The 19,298-nt window shown below is 55.1% G+C and overlaps 1 protein-coding gene across 3 annotated transcripts in view; it reads left to right on the forward strand.

The window, feature by feature from the left end:
- The first annotated feature begins 2,675 nt into the window (after positions 1-2,675).
- Positions 2,676-19,298, forward strand: part of Abtb3 (ankyrin repeat and BTB domain containing 3) — a 268,246-nt gene continuing 251,623 nt past the window's right edge. For all 3 annotated transcript variants that reach the window (XM_047551618.1, XM_047551620.1, XM_047551619.1), the window contains exon 1: positions 2,676-4,261. In XM_047551618.1, the coding sequence (XP_047407574.1) occupies positions 3,130-4,261 (1,132 nt within the window). In that variant the 5' untranslated portion in view covers positions 2,676-3,129. The remainder of the gene's footprint in view (positions 4,262-19,298) is intronic.

A 19,298-nucleotide genomic window follows, 5' to 3' on the forward strand; every position in this document is an offset into this window, starting at 1 on the left:
GGCAGCATCAAGGACTATTGTACAGTGGAGGCAGCCTGGAGCTGAATCTTAGTGGATGAGAAGGAAGGTGCTTACCGGATGGGGAAGTGGGTAGGTGGGTATGTAAGCAGAGGCAGCAGCACCTGCAAGGGCCTATCAGATGCAAGAGACAAGATGCCAACTTGGAAAACCAGCAAGAGCCTGCAGAAGGGTTAGAGCCTAGGGTGGACATGTATATATGTGTGTGGGTGCATCTGTGCATGTCTGCATATCTACATGAGCAAGCGTGTTCAGAAGGCTGGGATGAGGGAAGCCAGAGAGGGAGGCAGGGTTCAGTCCATTAAAGACCATCAGCGTTGGGGACCCGGTGAGGTCTCGGAAAGTCAGGTTGTCTGCAAGACAGTGGAGAGTCTTTGAATTTTTTGATATGCTAAATGTTTTTTTTTTTATGCTAAATGTTTTTGAATGACAAAATGAGAGCTGGGGTTTTGGAGGTTTATTGGATTGGGTGGTTTGGAAAAAGAAGAGGCAGGAGATGAGAGCAGTTGGTAGAAAATAATAATAGTCACAGTGAAAGATGATGAGCATGTATTAGGATGGTGGGTACAGGGTGACCAGGAATTTGGGGCTCATAGATATGAAAAAATCAGATAATCCCCCCAACTCCACTTATTGAGGTATGATCGACAAATAAAAATTATATATATTTAGGTGCACTCCATGTTTGATATAATGTATACATTGCACATGATTACCACCATCAAGGTAATTAACATACCTATCACCTCTCAGTTACTTTTTTTCATGTGTATGAGAAAAATGAAGATTTACCTTCACAGTAAATTTCAAGGTTACATCATTATTATCTGTAGTCCTTACATTAGGTCTCTAGGACTTCTTCATCTTCTGACTGAAAGTGTGTATCTTTGACCAATAGCCCTCCGCACACCTAAACCCCTGGTAATTGTTACCCTGGCTCGCTGTTTTTTTTTGTTTTTTTTTTTTTTTAAGATTCACATATAAGTGACAGTATGTGTTTTTATGTGTCTGACTTATTTCCTTTAGCATAATGCTTTCCATGTACTTCATATTGTCAAATGGAGGTATAGCCCTCATTTTAAAGGCTGAATAGTATTCCACTATATCTATCTATCTGTATTACAGTTTCTTTATGCTTCCATCTGTGGACATACACAAGTTGTTTCCATATCTTGGTTATTGTATAATGCTGCAATGGACCTGGAAATGCAATCAGCACTTCCAGATACTGATTTTATTTCCTTTGGATAAATATCCAGAAGTGAGACTGCTGGATCATAGGGTAGCTCCATTTTTTTAAGGAACTTCTACATTATTTTGCATAGTGGCTGTACCACTTTACATTCCGGCAGCTGTGTACAAGGAAGAGTTCTTTCCTCCACGTCCTTGTCAATGCTTGTTATCTTTCCACTTTTCAACAACTGCCATCCTCACAGGTGTGAGGTGACAGCTCATTATGGTTTTGATTTTCAGTTCCCTGATGATTAGTGACGCTGAGCATCTTTTCAGCTACCTGTTGGCCATTGTTGAACATCCAAGCAACAGTTTTAAAGCATGTCCTCTATTCCATCATCAGTTTACAAATATTTACTAAGCACCTATTCTGTGCCAGGCCTGTGCACAGCAAACCTCTAGCCCAGTGTGGAATCCAGACAAATAAACAGACTGTAACAACCTTGAGTGACAACAGCCACCACAGCAAGGGGTGAGGCCGTGGAAGCACCCTGCTACTTTTGGGAGATTTGAATGGGCTTACTGTAGGAGTGGACTTCTAAGCTGAGAGGCACTGTGTGGGGAACTGGGGGTCTCCATGTAAAAGGACGGCTTTTGCTAGGGTGCATGCGTGGGGGCCCACAAGTAAACAAGATAATGCCATTTGACACTAATGCAGCTAGTTGTCTGGAAGAACACCCACCAGAACTTCAAAGCAGGGCATGAATCCTTCCTCCAGGACCCCACCCAGGACTCTGACGGATGCACACAGGTTTCTCCTGCTTGCAAATAACAAAGCGGCCTAGTTAGCAAACCCAGGTGGCAGGTAGAGACTCAGCCTTCCAGTGGCGTCCATCACACTGGCCCCTCTCCGCTCTCCTGGCTTACTTCCTTCCACCATGGAGCAAAGAAGAGCTGACAGAGGTTTGGGTACCTAAAGTGGGGGATAGAGTAAGAAAAGGAAAACTACCTCCAAGTATTGATTTTAAAAAGGAACGTGAAGACCGAAAGGCAGGGGCAGAAAGTGACCCTCGGGTAGACTCTTTGTGAACCGCTGGGGGGAGCACACCTCAGTTGTAGGGTCATCTGCTAAACCAACACCCTCCCGTTATGGTACCCAAGCCGGAAGCACGAGGGGCAGGGACAGCAGCACAGCAGCAGCTTTCGCGTCTTCACGCTCCCACGGGTCCCCCCTCTCCTAGGCCGCCGCTCCCCACTTCCTGTAGCCTTGGTCAAGGCCGGGGGCGTGTTTGAGGGGCGGGGCCACGTGGCGAGGAGGAATTTTTTTTTAAAAGGGCGAAGTAATTAGCATCCTCCGATCTCATTGGCTCTACGCCTTTCCTGCTTTGCATACGCCCGCCCAGCTGGCTGCCCGGGGTTTGCTGAGGTTCGCCAGGGTTTGCAGCGGCCTTGGCAGCCGCGGTGCTTCAGTGCGGGGCGGGCGGGCACCGAGGGAGCTGCGGCCGCGAGCTGAGAGCAGGGAGCCAGCTGCCCGCGGAGCTGCTGCGGCGGCATTTGGGGCAGTCTCCATCCTTCGGACACTGTAGACGGCGCCCGGCAGCTTCTGCACCCATTCAGGCCCAGGGAGGACCGGGCCAGACACTTTTTATTTTGGATGAAAGGGGCGAGTTCCGGAGGGAGCTTCCCTCCCGGTCTGGCTCGCTTTTCAGTGCGCCCCAGTTCTGGCCCAGACTCTGGAAGATGACTCCAGGGTCTGCCCTGTGCATTTCAGCTCCGGGAGGCAGCCGAAAGTAGTAATACTTGGTGCTGATAACACCTGGTGGAAAAGTGAGCCGAGGCGGCGCGGAGTCCGCTTGCCCCGCGAACCCGGGTGCCCGCTGCTCCTCGCCGCTCCTTCCACTCGGTTCCCAGTCGGCCGCAGCATGAAGTGGCGCAGCGATGGCCAGAAGAGGTAAGAAGCCCGTGGTGCGAACGCTGGAGGATCTGACGCTGGACTCGGGTTATGGTGGCGCGGCGGACTCGGTGCGCTCCTCCAACTTGTCTCTGTGCTGTTCCGACTCGCACCCGGCGTCCCCGTATGGCGGGAGCTGCTGGCCGCCTCTAACTGACTCCATGCACAGCCGGCACAACAGCTTTGACACCGTCAACACTGCCCTGGTGGAAGACTCCGAGGGGCTGGACTGCGCCGGCCAGCACTGTTCGCGGCTGCTGCCGGACCTCGACGAGGTCCCCTGGACCCTGCAGGAGCTGGAGGTGCTGCTGCTGCGCTCGCGGGATCCCCGGGCAGGCCCAGTGGCACCCGGCAGCCTGCCCAAGGACGCGCTGGCTAAGCTATCGATGCTGGTGAGCCGGGCGCTGGTGCGCATCGCCAAAGAGGCGCAGCGCCTGAGCTTGCGCTTCGCCAAGTGCACCAAGTACGAGATTCAGAGCGCCATGGAGATCGTGCTGTCTTGGGGCCTGGCGGCGCACTGCACAGCAGCGGCGCTGGCCGCACTGTCCCTTTACAACATGAGCAGTGCTGGCGGGGACCGCCTGGGCCGCGGTAAGTCGGCGCGTTGCGGCCTCACCTTCTCCGTGGGCCGCGTGTATCGCTGGATGGTGGACAGCCGCGTGGCGCTGCGCATCCACGAGCACGCCGCCATCTACCTGACCGCCTGCATGGAGAGCCTCTTCCGGGACATCTACGCGCGGGTAGTGGCCTCGGGGCTGCCCCGGAGCTGCAGCGGCCCCGGCTCGGCCTCTGGCTCCGGCCCAGGCCCGAGCTCAGGCCCCGGTGCTGCCCCCGCGGTGGATAAGGAGCGGGAGGCGCCCGGAGGGGGAGCGGCGAGCGGCGGCGCCTGCAGCGCAGCCAGCAGCGCCAGCGGGGGCAGTAGCTGTTGCGCCCCGCCAGCCGCGGCCGCCGCCGCAGTCCCGCCAGCTGCCGCTGCAGCCAACCATCACCACCACCACACTCTCCACGAGGCGCCCAAGTTCACCGTAGAGACCCTGGAGCACACGGTCAACAACGACTCCGAGATCTGGGGGCTTCTGCAGCCCTACCAGCACCTCATCTGCGGGAAGAACGCCAGCGGTAAGTGGCCGCGCGGGTGCCTCTCCCTCCCACCCAACTCTGCTAACTCTCGGCGCAAGTTTGCCTCCCGTCCCCCTCCCGCGTCTTTCCGGCCACCAGCCCCTGCCCCACGGTTTGGAGCGGGCGGCGGAGCAGGAGGCGGCCAGAAGCCCGCACGTTCTTCACGGTGCTAGAGATGCGCGTACTTGCAGCAGCCTAGGTTCGGGAGCGCACGGTTCCGCCCCCCGCCCCCACCCCCAGTGCGGGGCGGGGCGGTGGCTGGCTGCCGTGGGCGAAACCCGACACCATTTTTTAAAAAGCGGGCTTGAGATCTTTTGCACCTGGTACATGTCTTCTACCCGCACCCCGTTTGTTTAGATCGTTAAGATGCCACATTCCCGTGTCCACGGCGTTGACTCTCTAGGACTCGGGAGGAGGCGCGCTCCTCCTTCCGCCATCCAGTTCTCTTTTTGGCCCACGGCCTGGCCCTTCCCACGGGGAAGGAGGGACGGGCGGCGGTGAAGGCAGAATGGTTAAAAGCTGGCTCGACCTAGAAACAGTCGGGGCGAGGTGTGTACGTGTGGTGGGAGGGGGAGCGAGCAGGCTGATCCGGTCAAGTTTGTTCCCGGGCAATTTTTTGGGGGGGTCCAGAGCACACAACTGGTGATGGCGGGGGATGCCTAGCAATGGACAAAGCCCTTAATTCCGACCTCCCAGCTCTTGCCGTCTAGGTTCCCTCTGGCAAGGATTTGCAGCTGTCACCACTTGACTGAAGGAGTGTCACGAGGGACCCAAGCAGGATGGTGGCGGGGCGGGGTTCGGGGAGGGGGTTATCAGCTTAGGGCGGCGTTTCCCGCAGGTCCTGTCGTCCTTTCTTTGCACCGCCCTGTTTGGAGGCCGGAGCTGGTGGGTCTGAACCCGCGGTTCTGGCGGCAGAGGGGGTGGGACTCAGGCGCTTGTTTTTGAGAGCTCGCGCTGGCAGTCCTGCCTGTCTGAGAAAGCCGGAGCTAGACACTTCAAAGCTTCAATTTTCCACAGGAAATGGTAGAAGCGTAACTGGAGACTCTAAAAGCGAAATAAAACTTTGTTACATATTCGGCGGTTTGGCCGGAGGTTGCGTGGTTGGAGCAGAAATGCAGTCTCTCTGGGCAGATTTCATTCATGTTGCTGCCTGTCTGTTTCCCGGGGGCTGAAGGAGAGAGGCAGTGGGCGCGGCTCGGCCTCTGGGGGTGCCAAGTGTACACATACGAGTGTGTGCATGTGTTCGATGTGAGCCCGTGTGTAAGTGCCCTGGGAGCGTGCGCAGGAGCGAGCAGGCGAGCAGGGCTCCGGGCTCCAGCTGAAACCTTTTGGAAACCGACCCTGCAGCTCCGGATTCCTTCACCTGGGTTTGATCATAGGTGGGGGAGGGGAAAAAAGGACCGAAGCCAATGGTACATGTGTGTTTTGGGGGCGGAGGACCTGCGTTGATCCCTGAGACTCTTTGGGATCTCTGCTAGAGCCCCACCCCTCTGCTGCCTGCAGAAGGAGGGCACAACCCCCAAAGAGGAGGACACACGCGTGTGCACACCATCCAGACAGAGCGGAACATCTGGGGAGAAGGCACGGGCTTCCTATGGGCTTCTTCAGCATGGGGGGTTCACCCGCAAAAACTAGCAGCTTTGGACTGGATTATGCTTTGTTTGGAAACCTGTCTCCACCAAAAAGCTCAGAGGGTCTGGGTGTTCTTCCCAAGGCGATCTCCCAGTGTCCGGCTTCAATCATTCTTTAACCCTGTGCCACGCCCCCATCCCCGCCCCCTCAAGGCTCCTTCTTGGGCTGGAACCTCCCCTCTTCCCCGCCCCCCAATATTTCCTTTGTGGGAGATCATCATTCCCCTCAGTCTGCACATCTGGGCACTGGGCTCCATCTATGTCTGCCTTTCTCTTAAGTCGTACCTTCTGGCAGGGTACTGTGACTTCTCTGGGCTCCTCATCTGCAAAATAGGGGCTACATATATAATACACCCCCCAGGTCTCCCTGTACCTCTGCAGTAGTCGCCCCTGTGTTTTTCAGATAGATTTTACTTTTGTGATCCTTAACATCTTTTAAAGACAGTGTTTGTGTTTATTCTTTTTGGAGTAAGCATAATTGAAGGACAGAGAAGACCACAGAGTTGGTTTTGGGCAGGGTGAGTGTGTGGTGGTTGGGACTCTGCCATCACGGCGTTTCCCACACCACAAAGCTTAACTCCTGAGTCCCAGGCAGGAGATGTGCTGTAATTTCATTGTGATCTCTTCCTTGCTTGGGGCTTGTTTGCCATGGCAGGACATGTATGCAAGAGAGTAAAGGAATGAGTGATTAATGTCTTAGGCATCTGAAACTTACATTTAATATCAAACCTGTTTCTTAAACTCTTTTGCTGCAAACGTTAAGGAGATCAGACCTTTTATAATAGATTTACCCCCCTTTAACTCAGTAGTATCGTTTATTTATTCTTTTATGAGTTCATTTGTTCGTCAATATTTATTGAGCGGCTTCTAAACGCTAGAGGATAAACAAACACTGGATAGGAGGTAATAACAGCTGACCTGATCCGGCATCCTTCTCAGTATTGACTATTCGATCCTCAGTGTTTCATTGAAAAAGTTCTTCTATTATCCCCCTTAACAAAAGAAGAAACTGAGGCACAGGGAACTGAAGTATCACTTGTCTGAATGCAGATGACCTGGCCTCAGAGTCCACCCTCTTAACCACTGTCTGTATTACCTTAATGACAGGTGAGTCCCCTGCCTCAGGCCATCCTTCCTTCATTATCCACACAGTTGAACAGAGACTCTCTACAACCAGACATTCTCTTTGTCTCAGTTGATAGACTTTTGTCCCTACCAAACTGAACTGGCCAGCACTGAATTTGATATGTTTTTATATCCTCTGTCAAGCCTAAGGGAGGGCCTGGGATACAGTTGGAGCTTATTAGATGCCTGTTGAGTTGAGTGAGCTGTCATACCCTGTTACACCTGCCGTGTCCTGAAAGGAGCTATTGTGTTTTGAGTCTCCCTTCTTATTGTCACCTCTCCACCTGCCCATCCTTCTAATTTGCTAAACTGTCAAGTGCGAGGAGTCAGGAAACTAGTCACGCGGGACTCACCTCTGCAAACGAGATCGTTGGTCTTCAGGAATCGCACAGGCTCATTGGTCATGCACTTTGGGGTGATGTGAAAGCCCTCGCTTTCAGCTGTTTTGCAGAGCTGGGGCAACAGCTGAGAGACCCCAGGTGTTTCTGTGGGGTTTGAAATGTTGACTTTCCTCAATTGATTTTGCTCAAACTAAATAAGGAGTGGGCGGAAGTGCCCCTTGATGCCTTTGTGCGTGTTGGTCACTGTAGCCGAAACTTCCCAGCTGGCTGTTTCCATTTGTCCTTGGAGAGTGGGTTGAGAAGTTCTCCCTGGCAGCCCTCCTCTCTCTTGTTCATCCTGTGCCTTCTCCCTATTACCCTGCGCAGCGCTGGGCACTTGGGCCATACCTGCTACTGTTCGTTGAATGAATATAACCGGCCCACTCAGTCTTAGTCTTTTAAAACTTACTCCTCTGCAGCTGTAAAGCTGCTGTAAAGACCCCTGGGACTTGAATTTTAAAGGTGCCATTTTCTAGCTCTGTGTTCTTGGTGATGTTACCTAACCTCTCTGAGCCCCATTATCCTGTCCTGTAATGAAGGTAATAATGATGAAGATTAAATGGGATTGTGTGCTCTCAGGATGCGTCTCGTGCCTGACGCATGGTAGGAACTGAAATGGTGATAACTGGGCTTGCTGGTGCCACCTCTCGCCGCCAGATCAACTTAACTCCCTGTGCCCTTTGCGGATGGAGTCGGTAGGGCACCAAGTGTTACCTGGATTTCCCTTTTGGATATTCCCAACACCAAGGAGTTCAGTGCACCAACCTAAGCAACTGACTTCCACGGGCATAATCTCATAACCAACGTCACAAAAAAGATTGTTTTGGTCAAAGGAAATTAGCTTATTTTTTTTTTTAATTTATAATATATCTTTAGAGAAGGGTCACCAGGGGACTCCCTGGCGTGATAGAAGTGTCCCTTATGTTGATAGAGTAGGGACTCAGAGGTTTATAAGTGTCAAAACGTATCCCATCATGAACTTGAAATTTGTGCATTTCTTGGTATTTCAAGGTATACTTCAGTTTTTTAAAAAAGCCATAGGTCTTCTCAAATGAAATTTTGTTTTAAATGCAGAAAGCGCTTGAAGGGAAGAGGCAGTAAGGGAGAAGGTCTTGACACTTAGAAAGCTCTAGTCTCAAATTTCAGCTCTGCTAGTTTCTAGCAAGTGACTTAATTTTGCTGAATCTGGTTTTCTCATCAGTACAGTGAGGATTACATTTTTGTTTTTTAAAGACCCACACAAAAAGAAGGAAACCCAAACCTACCACGTAGGGCAATCACAAGATGAGATCAGATACGGGGTGTGCAAACATCAGCCGTGCACTACACTCTTGATAATGACGGCTTCCTTCAAAAACAGATTACTCGGGCTGGTGATAACAGTACTTTGGGGATTTTGAATAGGCTCTTTCATTTCAGGGATCCCCAATCACTTTATAAACATTAATTACACCAACCCTTGCCTCGCCTGCACTGGTTTGGTGGGTAGCTGGTTTTCGGGCCCCCTGCTTTTCTGTCGCCCCGTGGACACTGGTTCTGCAGAACTGCTTGCTCAGCAGTTTTTCTGCTGCCAGGCGGCTCGTGCTGTTCCCTGGTGCAGAGTGACTGTGCTGGTCTGAAATGTCACACAAGAAACTCAGCTCTTGGAGAGAAGCAGTGAAAGCCATCCCAAGTGCCAGCCTTTAGCAGGATCTTTGTTCACAGAGCACGTTTTTAATTAACTGGCTCGATGTAAATGAACACTTGGAATTTAGGTCAGTAGAGGGTTATTTGGTTCTCTGTGTAGACTTGTCAGTTCAGGGCTGGGGCATCTGAAAGCTGGGTGTTTCCTGAAACAAAATAAAAAATCATGACCAAATAAAACAACGAGGGATCAACCTGGAGACCTGAGGTCAAGCCTTTGAATAGGATGGCCCCTAATTCTGAGCCTGTCATTATTCGTGACCTTAAGCGAGATGACAAATTCACCTATAAAATGGGACTGATTATCATCTACTGGGAGGTACAAATAAAATAGCAACTGGCTCTGGAGTCAGACACACCCCTAAGCTGCAGTCTCCCTATCTGTAAAATGGGCACTGTAAGAGTCATAGTTACACCCGTGTAGCTTGGTACAGGCTGGGCTCTGTTTTACGAGTTCTCCATGTTACAATTGTTACATTTATATCAGCTCTTATAAAAGACAGTCCCTACATCTCAGTGGTTGAACACAATGGAAGGTCATTTCTTACTCACTTAAACTGATGGGTAGGAAGAGGCAGAAGGTCGTTTAGGTAACAAGGCTGACGGACGGGGAGTCTTGCTGTTTATCTCCACCTGTGGCCTCCAGTGCCTTCCCTGGACATTCAGATGCAGGAAGAATAAGCGAGGATGTGGAAGATCTTAAGAAAGATGCCCATGTGTCATGACCAGAGGTATCGCTGGCCCTCTGGCCACTGAATGTCTGTGTGCCTCCTTCTTACCCTTTTTCCTGAGGGTGGAATCCATATTTTATCTGGTCACTTCTCCCAACTTAAAGTTCAGCATCTTTGGATGATCCTCAGTCCCATCCACAGAACTGAGTGTGGGTCCTCATGGCCTAAGGACCTGTCGCCCAAAAGGGACACTGTCTCCACCCTGCCTCAGCACCCCGTATCAGAGCAGGGTGGGAGAACCACAGAACCACAGGATAGCTCGCATTTGGAAATGGGATTAGTAGAAGACACCCAGCAGGCCTGGTCCTTGGTAGCTACGAAATCATGCCAAAAGCCATTGCGTGGTTGTACCTGGCAGTGGGTGGGTTCCTAGGCGAGGTCTCCGTTCTGCTTTCTGAGAAGAGTCTACTGGCTCATTAATCTCTATGCTTCCAGCTCTGCCCAGGGGGAGATGTTCTTTGTCCACCATTCTTTTTGACCACACCTGAAGTGGCCTCAGGGGGCTCTAAATCTTTCATAACTTGAATTTTTACGGGCCCAAGGATTATGATAATACTCTGACAATAAAAGACTGGAAATCCAGGCTTATAGATTTTGCCAATGCAATTCCCTCAACAATTTAGTGGGCTTTGCATCAATGCTGCTGTATTGGTGAGATCGGTGTCCCTGCCACTAAACATCTGAGGCAGCTAACTCGATAGACTCTATTATCATTATTTTTTCCAACCTCTTTCTCTAATCCTAAGGATCGTTGGGCATGAGTTCTGCCTTCTAAGTCAACACAGGTGACAGTTAAACCAAACATTTTTCACGGCATGATGTGGGTCTCCAGTTTTCTAGCCTGTAATATCATAGCCTGACATGTGGCTTGCACGTCAATGTCACATCTCATCAACACCCCACTTCTGGCACCGATTTCTCTATCATCGAGTGTCATGCTATCTTGTGTGGCAGGCAAAACTTAATAATTTAGAGGCAGATCACAATAAAAATTGTCTCTTCCTCCCTGTAAAGTATGGGGGATGGTGGGGAAGGGAGTTTTCTGTTCCTGGAAGTCGACTGTGAGGAACTTTCTGATAGCAGATGATAGAGAGTATAGGGGACTGAGTTTTTATGGGACAGTCCTGGGTGTGGAGGTATCCATTCCTTCCACATTCCACGCACCAGAACTCTGTCCTGTAGCCTTAACTAGAATGCAAGGGGGCTGGGAATTGTGGTCCTGGCTGGGTAACCAGTGACCCCAGCCGCAATCTGCACTCCTGAAGGGGCGTGCCTTTTGAACTGGGAGCTGGCCATCTCAGCAACTTGACCAAGCGGGTGCTGTGACCAAACCCCGTTTTCCAGATTAGGATGTTGAGGAACACAAAGTTTAAAGGATTTGCCCAAGACAACAGTGGCTTGCAAGTGGCTGGCTAGATGTGACCAGAGCTGGGCTCTGGACTGTCTCGCAGGATGGAAATGACACAGGGACGTGAAGTCTTTGTCCCATCCGTGGCGTGTACTTGACAGCCGTCATCTATTATCTTGCTTATTCCTGTGGTGCGGCTCTGTGCTGGAGGTGGATGGATCACGGTGACTAGGGCTGTGGCTCTCCACCGTGGGGGACAGAGGACTCTGAAAGAGTCGGGCCTCCGGGAAAACCACACTCTGCGCTGTCTTCCTCCTCCGCCACCCCTGCATTTCATCATCCGGGGATGCGCCAGTGGCTGAGCTGTTACCTCACTTCATCCCCACGCTGTTCGAATGCAGTGGGTGTTTCTGATCCCCGTGTGGCTGGGGAGGAAACTGAGGCTCATGGAAGTTCAGGCACCAGTTTGGGTTGCCACCGATTCTAAGGGGTAGAGTTGGGATGTGGGCTCAGCGTCTGTGCTCTGAGCTGCCCCAGCGCAGTGGTGACGTTCAACCCGTGGGGACCCTGAAAGGATGCCAGAGGGCCTAGAGCAGCCGGGGGCGAGCGGCTGGGGACCTCAGCCTGGGCCTGTGCTGGTGGTTAGGGCTGATGATTGTCCTTGCTGCCTGTGGTCCCAGGACTTGTCCCCTGCCACCTGCCCTCCGGCCTCCCTCTCCCTGGCTGCCCCTGAGCCACCGCCCAGCCTTCACCAGATCCCAGCATTGGCTGCTCAGCGGAGGCCCCAGGCAGTGGCTGGCTTTAGAGCCTCCAGGGGCAGCTCTGTCCATACCCTGCCTCGCTGGGCAGGCTCAGTGCCCTACGAAGCACTAGTGGAAGCAGGCGGAATCTGTGGCCTAGAGGAGAATTTACCCCAGTTCTGCTCTGCTGGAGACTGAGCCTGGATCTGCTGGAGAATCGCAGAGCAGGAGGGAGGTGGACCAAGTTCAAATTCTGGCTCTGCCCTCTCTGAGCCAGGTGACCTTGGACAAGTCAGTGCATCTTTCCTGGCTTCGATTTCCTCATCTGGCTAATGAGAATAATGGCAGTGTTCCCTTGCGGGTTGTTGGGAGGATTGGATGAGTTAATTCATGCAGAAGTCCTTAGAGTAGCATTGGACACTAATGAATGCTCAATATGTTAGCAGTTACCTTTATTAAGTGCTTGAGAGGGCTGGCCTCCTGGAACCCGGCCTCACTGACAGACCGGGTGACTTCAGATGGTCCATAAAAACTGGGCTTCTGGGATTTGACCACTTATTAGCTGTGTGATATTAGGCCAGTTACCTAACCTCTCTGTGACTCAGTCTTCTCCTTGCTGAATTAGAATAATAATGGAATATAATTTGTAGGACTGTTAGAAAGTGCCCGGTGTGTAGCTATTGCTTCATAAACATTAGCTATTACTGGGTTTTGCTATATCTGCTATGACCATTTCTCTGGGCACCAAGGTAAGCAACATGGTCCCTGCCCTCATGGAACTTGCAGGCCTGCGATGGATTTAATTTATCTGTCAGGTTGTCATGCAAATGTGGATGTATAACCCTGACAGCGGCTACAAAGGAGAGAACTGGGCTGTGGACCTTCAATGAGGCTCTTGCCAGTGTTGGGATCCCAGGGAGACTTCATTAAGGAAGTGAAGTCTAGATGAGGCTGCAGCATGGTCAGTTTGGTGGAAGAGGTAGGAAGAGTTCTCTGTGAATGTAAATAGCATGTGCAAAGGGCCTGTGGCAGAGGGGAGCATTTTTGGGAAGGAGGCTCAGCCAGTGTGGAGAGAAGAGAGGAGAGCAAAGGAAGCCAGGAAGAGGTTAAACCAAGCATCTGCCAGTTTAGGTCTGTCTTTTTTGAGGGCACTGAAGAGTCTTTGAAAGCTTTTAAGGAGGGAGAGACTATGATCAGATTTGCATTCTATAAAGCTCAGCTCATGTTGGCTGCCGTACAAAGAGCAGACTGGAAAGAAGGGGTGAGTGTGGGAAGACCAGTTGGGTATTGTTATCATTCCATCTGAAGAAGAATCTGAGGCTGCAAGACCTTTAGTCACTTGCCCAGAGTTGCTAAGACAATAAGGGGCAGAGCAGGCTTGGATCTGGAGTCAGAGGATTTTGAATTCTACTCTTTCTCTCACCTCATCCCAAGGGGGCAGCTGATTCAAGTCTCCCATTTTACTGATGGGGAAACTGAGGCTCAGCTGAGACACTCCCTGGCCCAAGGTCACATGACAGAGCTGGAACCGGATTCCCAGGTTTCTGGATTCTCGCCCCACCTCTCCTCCTCTGTGATTCACTCTTGGGAAGCCGAGTCGGGTGGCAGCTCGTGGCGGTGGGGGTGAATTTGTGAACCTGCCATGAGATCTCCGGTCCGCTCTGCATCTCACGGTGAAACGCGGGCTGTGTGGCAGCGTCAGGACCCCCTTAGACGGTGCCCGAGCCAGTGAAAGCGACCACAGTCAAGCTCAGGTGTGCCCCATGCAGACTCGAATTGGCAGCTCCCTGTGCATGACCAGCCGAAAGCCAGGCAGGGAGGCAGCTGGGGAGGGGCCGCTGCGACCTTAGGAAGATGGCGGCTGCCTCGGGGACGGGGTGGCGGATGGACTGCTTTCCTTCTGGTGGCCTGTGTCCCAGCTCAGGGTACCAGCCAGGCGTCGTGAGGTGCACCGGCAGCACGTAGACAGGAATCCCCCCTTTCTCTTGACGCCTCTGAGAACGTCAAGTTCTGGGGAGCAGGACCGGCCATTCCCTCCCTGGGCCTCCCGGCCTTCCGTCTGCAGCCTCTGAGGGTGGCGCCTGGCTCCCCCTCCAGAGCGGACCCTGCAGCCCCCTGCCCGCCGGGAGCTTGCAGGCTGGCATTCATTCCAAATGAGCCCCCAGACTGGGCACCGCGCAGGTGACTGTTGGAGGCTCCTTGTTCACCTCCTCTCCTGGTCATGGGGTAACACAGGCCATGGGGACGCACGGCAGGGTGGGAGGACAAGGGTGTGACTCTGGAGAAGGTGATGCGCGCGTCCCTGTGCCGTCAGGGCCGGCAGGGGCAGCAGGGCCTCCCTTCTCCCTGCGGTTCCCGCTCTTCTGCAGCTGCCACGTCGGCCTAGTGACGCCTCCTGGTGCCTCTCGTCCAGTCGGCCAGGGAGAGGCCGGAGGCTCTGCTCTGTTGGCCTGGGGGTCGGTGTGAGGCCCTTCCCCGCCCTACGCCCTCCTCCCTGCACCCAGGTCTGCTGCTACCGTCGAGAGGGCGGCCAAAGGGCGAGCCGGCAGGGCGAGGGGAGCCCCGTCCCGTGGACCCGCCAGGCAGCTGGGCTCCCGTGGGCCGGCAGGTGCCCCGCCTCCTGGCGCTCCTGAGCTCTCTGGGCCTCCGTGTCCTCGGCAGGAGTGGGGAATGAGGGAGCACCAGGTCCAGGCTGTGAGTGTCCAGGAAGCAGTGCTCTGGGCAGACGTCACCGCGGGGACAGCTGACAGCCGGTGTTCACCACGCCCTGCACGTGTTCAAGTCTCCTCTGCGGGAAGGGTGTGGCTCCCTCTGCTTCCCAGAGAGGACCCCAGGGCCAGGGAGGGCGAGGTGCTTGCCGAATCCCAGGGTCACCAGGGCGCAGACAGAAGTCCAACTGCTGAGAGAGCCTGTCGGCCGCTGGTGACTGAGGCGGGTGACCTGGCCCAGGACGGCCGTCTAGCAGGACTGAGGGGCAGTGGGCTTCCACCCTGCAGGCAGCATCAGTAAGGCCATGTTAGAGCACGGTGAGGGGTAGGAGGACCCCAGGGCCAGGTGGCCCTGGATGAGGCAGCCGTGGAGCTGCGGAAGGATCAGGAGCCCAGGGGGACGTCGCCCAGCAGGTGGACGGCCATGGCTGGTGTGCAGGAGCAGGGATGGTTTGGAGACTGGGCAGCAGAGAGCTGGGGACGGTTTTAAAGCCATGAGCTGGGGCAGGGTCCCCAAGGCCGCGAGTGTGGAAGGACAGGAGGACCAAGGGCCGAGGCAGGAGGCGAGCCAGCCCTGGAGGCTGAGCCACAGAGCCAGGGAGACACCTGATGTCCTGAAGGTCAGCGGGAGGAAGGGCGCCCCGGAGGAGGAAGCGGCCAGCCGCGGCGGGCGCGTGTGCGTGGTCACGGTGTCGCTGTGGGAGCACCTGTGCCGCCTGCTGACCCGTCCAGGCCCATGAAGAAGCAGCAGTGTCCACGTCCCAGTGGGAACCACGGTCCCCGTAGTGAGCCAGAGGGTGCCTGCGACGCTTCTCAGGAGGACGGGGAGACATCCTCAGGGGGTCCTCGGCAGGCCGGGGAGAGCAGGCCAGTCAGCCTGACCAGACGAGCTCTCCCAGCCCTTGGAGACCTCACGGGGCCGGGTGCGAGGTGAGGCGGCCCCGCCCGGCCCTGCTCGGGCTGTTTTACAGGGTTCGGCCTTTTGCACACCACATGTCGTTTGCAACGCTCTGGCCAGGAGGATGGGCGAGTCCTTCCAGAGTGACATGCCGGGAGGCTCAGGCTAGCGGGAGCCCGGGAGCCTCGGCCTGGCTGTTTGTGCTTTGGCCACTGAGACAAGTCAGAAAAGCAGGTGGCCGAGAAGCCGCGGAGCAGACGGGGCTGGGGAGGCAGAGAGAGGGGGTGCCGTGCCGGGGTCCAAAGGGATGGAGAGGAGGAGGAAGCAGACGAGGATCATCGGTGCCGGAAATAAAGCGCGTGGGAGGCTCAGGACCACGGGCGGAGCTGAGGGCGACCCTGCTGGTGCCCAGGTGGGTGGCCCCGGTTCTTCCTGCTGCCAGGCTCCTTTTGCTCCCTCTTCAGGCTGCGGCTCACTCCCCAGGGGGCATTCGGATCCCCAGGCGCAGAGCAGAGCCCATCAAAGTCATCTCTGAGCCAAAAATAGCCCCGTCCTGCCAGGCTCGTCCCCGCCCTCCGTGCCAGAGTGCCGGCTGTCATCTGTCACCCTGGCAGAGTCACCGTGGCCCTCAAAGGCCTGCGTCTTAAAGCCGCCGCCTCTGCACCTCAGCGAGCTCTGTGTCTTTGTGCCCTACGTAGTTTTGTGGCTCCACCGATTTCACATCAACAGAAGGATCCGTCCTGAATTCCCAAACCCTAACGCAGGCCAACGGTGGCTTCGGGAGCCGGTGACGCGCTGGGCGGAAGTCATTCCCTCGCTGACGGCTCTGATGCCATCGATGGTAAGGGGAGGGATGGTGGCGGCAGTTACAGTCAAGGGTCCGAGCTCGGATGGCCTGGGTTCAAGTCCCAGCCTCATGCTTCAGTAGCCGGGCCCCCTGGGGACTGACCTCGGAGCCCCGGTTTCCTCACCTGCAAGCGGCCCGCCTCATGGGAAAGGGCCGGATGTCAGTAGCCGCGTGGCCGCCTGCCCCGACCACACCCGCGTTCCCCAGTCACGCACCCTTCAGACCGGATCGCGTGGTCACTGGCCCGGTCATCTTTCCAGGGCGTTTCTGTCACTGGGACGGCATCGGGCACACAGTAGGCACTTCAGCATGTCTGTTCAGTGACTACACTGCGTGCACACAGGGCTGTCTGCTGGTTCCGCTCCCTGCCGCCCCGTCCCCCAAACACTCGGGTGGGTGGTGGCACCGGCCGAGACCCCGTGGTGTCAGGCCAGCAGAGAGCCCCCCGCTGACCGCGGCCAGCTGGCCGGGAGCCGGCCCTGGAAAGTCCTCCTTTCACCGCTCGCTCTCTTTGAAGAGCGAGAAAGACTTGAGCGCTGGGCACGCCTCTGTGCCCGCTTTGCTGCCTGCGAGAGAAACCCCACCCTGATTCAAAGCGGAAAGCCGCGTCTGGCATCTCAGAGCCGCAAGAAGTCTCCAGAATTCTGGGGCAGCCCCGCTGCCTTCGATCTGGGTGTCAGATGGATTCTGCATTCGAGAGCCAGGGGGTCGGGAGCCTCGCGTGGGGCGGCAGCGCTGCCTGCAGGTGAGCCGGGGTGGTGGGCCGCAGGAGGTCCTGAGGGTCAGAGGAGCAGAGACCTCGCCACCCAGCGGGCCCGGCTCTGCCCTCCTAGCTCCGGGCCGGTGTTTCCGTCACGCCATGCTGACCTCCCTTAGCTCTGATCGGCACCAGTCAGCCTGAGCACTGCCCAGTAGTATCTCATTTAATCCCACCAACACCTGAGGAAACAGAGGTTCCAGGACTCCCACAAGGCCATGCTGTGGGGTCGCAGGAGCTGGGGCCCAACCCAGGTCACCCGACTGGTCATCGCCAGGCCCTGCTGTTAACCACGTTGGCAGCTGGTAGCCGGGGTGTGATGTGGCCTGTTGAAAACTCCTTAAGTGCTCTGAGGATACCAGCCGTGGCACGAAGGGGTGGCGGGGCCGGCTCCCGCCACAGGGAGCCGTCCAGCAGTTGAACCAGACGGGCCTCGCGTGGTCCTCAGCCACAGGGCCCGGGATGACGAAGGCGAGAGCCCCATTCTCTCTCCCGCTCTCCTTCTAGTCCTTTACTCGAGAAGCAGTCCAGCGCCTACTAAGCGCCAGGCACTGGCCTAACAGGTAAAGCACGTTCAGCTGCCAGCATCCAAACCGGTTTTGCGATCGCCAAGACGAGAACCATGTTTTTCTAGAACACATATTGATTCAAATTCTCTCTGAGCTGCTGTGTGCTAATGTTCTCAGTGACCACGGGGCTCTGCCTCTTCTTCCTCCTCCCCCTGGGGCCCAGCGGAGCGGCTGGGCGAGTGGAACGGAAGCCAGGGGCCCCAGGAAGGCCAGAGGAGAGGGGCCATCAGCCTGCGCTGGTTGGGACTTTGAAACCACAAAAGCTTACTGCTATCAAACCTGTAGACTGACCCGCTTCACCGTGTGCTAGCGGTCATTTCTGTCGACACTCACGTCAGCCATATGGAGTGGGTGTTAACATCCCGGGCCACCCAAGAGGACAGAGAGGGTGGAGCGTTGAGCGTCTTGCCAGGGTTCCCAGGCCGTGAGCGTCTGCTTGGCTCCACATCCAGGGCTCCGTCCGGGCTCCCTGGTAGCACAGATGTCTTGAAGCCTGGGTGGCTGTACCAGGTGGTGGGGAGCACGCAGGGGCTCCATCCGGAGGCTGTCAGGATGTGGAGGTCACCTCGGCCTTTGGACCCCCGACCGCTGGACAGATGGACTTACTTTGTCCTCCCCGGTAGCCTCTGTGGCCCCAGTGGAATCTGGAGTCTGACCCTGACTGTACCCCCCATCTTCTTTGGGAGAAGGAAAGGGCTCCCCCAAGTCACCCAGAGCATTTCGGATCCGGCCTCAGATGCTGTGGCTCCAAGGTCAGGGGCCCACGGAACGCTCACTCAGAAAGAGCAGGGCGGTGGGGAGGTCACCTCTGGATCATCAGAGCTTCTGTGGGGCTCCGTAGACCGCAGAGGGCCCTTAGCCACCTTCCCACTGGCCTCGGAAAAAGGGGCTGCCACCCAAGTGCACCCGAGCCTTCCCTGTAGTGGGCCTTTCTTGAGGAACCCTGGCCCACCCTGATCAAGCCGTTCCTGAAGGATAACATGAGTGCAGAGCATATGAAGCCTACTCTGCTCTGTTCCGTCACAAAGTCCGTTCTGCTCCCACATACGAGGTCATTGGTGTTGCATTAGATACTGGAAAGGTAATGTTTTAGTCAGCCTTTTCTTCACTGTGACCAAAAGACCTGACAAGAACGAAATAGAGAAGGAAAAGTTTATTTGGCTTATGGTTTCAGAGGTCTCAGTCCCTAGATGGCCGACTCCATTGCCCTGGGACCAAGGTGAGGCAGGACATCATGGTGGAAGGATGTGGAGGAGGAAAGCTGCTCAGGCCCTGGAAATCAGGAAGCAGAGAGCTCTGCTCGCCAGGGACAGAATGTAGGCCCCAGAGCCTGACCCCAGCCACCGGCCTCCTCCAGCCTCAGCCTGCCTGCCGCAGGTCACGGCCAGTTAATCCGTATCAGAGGATTAATTCGCTGATTAGGCCACACCTCAATCTAACGGTTTCGCCTCTGAATGTTCTTGCCTGTCTCACACATGAGCTTTTGGGGGACACCTCACATCTAAACCCCAACAGGTGGGGTCTGCCCGGTGGGAGAGGTGCCTCCAGACAGGCTTCCTGCCCTTTTTGTTTCGTTTTGTGGGGGCTTTGCTTCTGAAAGGACTGTGGTAGCAGACCTCC

The sequence above is a fragment of the Sciurus carolinensis genome, chromosome 4 (assembly GCF_902686445.1).
Source record: "Sciurus carolinensis chromosome 4, mSciCar1.2, whole genome shotgun sequence".
NCBI lineage: Eukaryota > Metazoa > Chordata > Mammalia > Rodentia > Sciuridae > Sciurus > Sciurus carolinensis.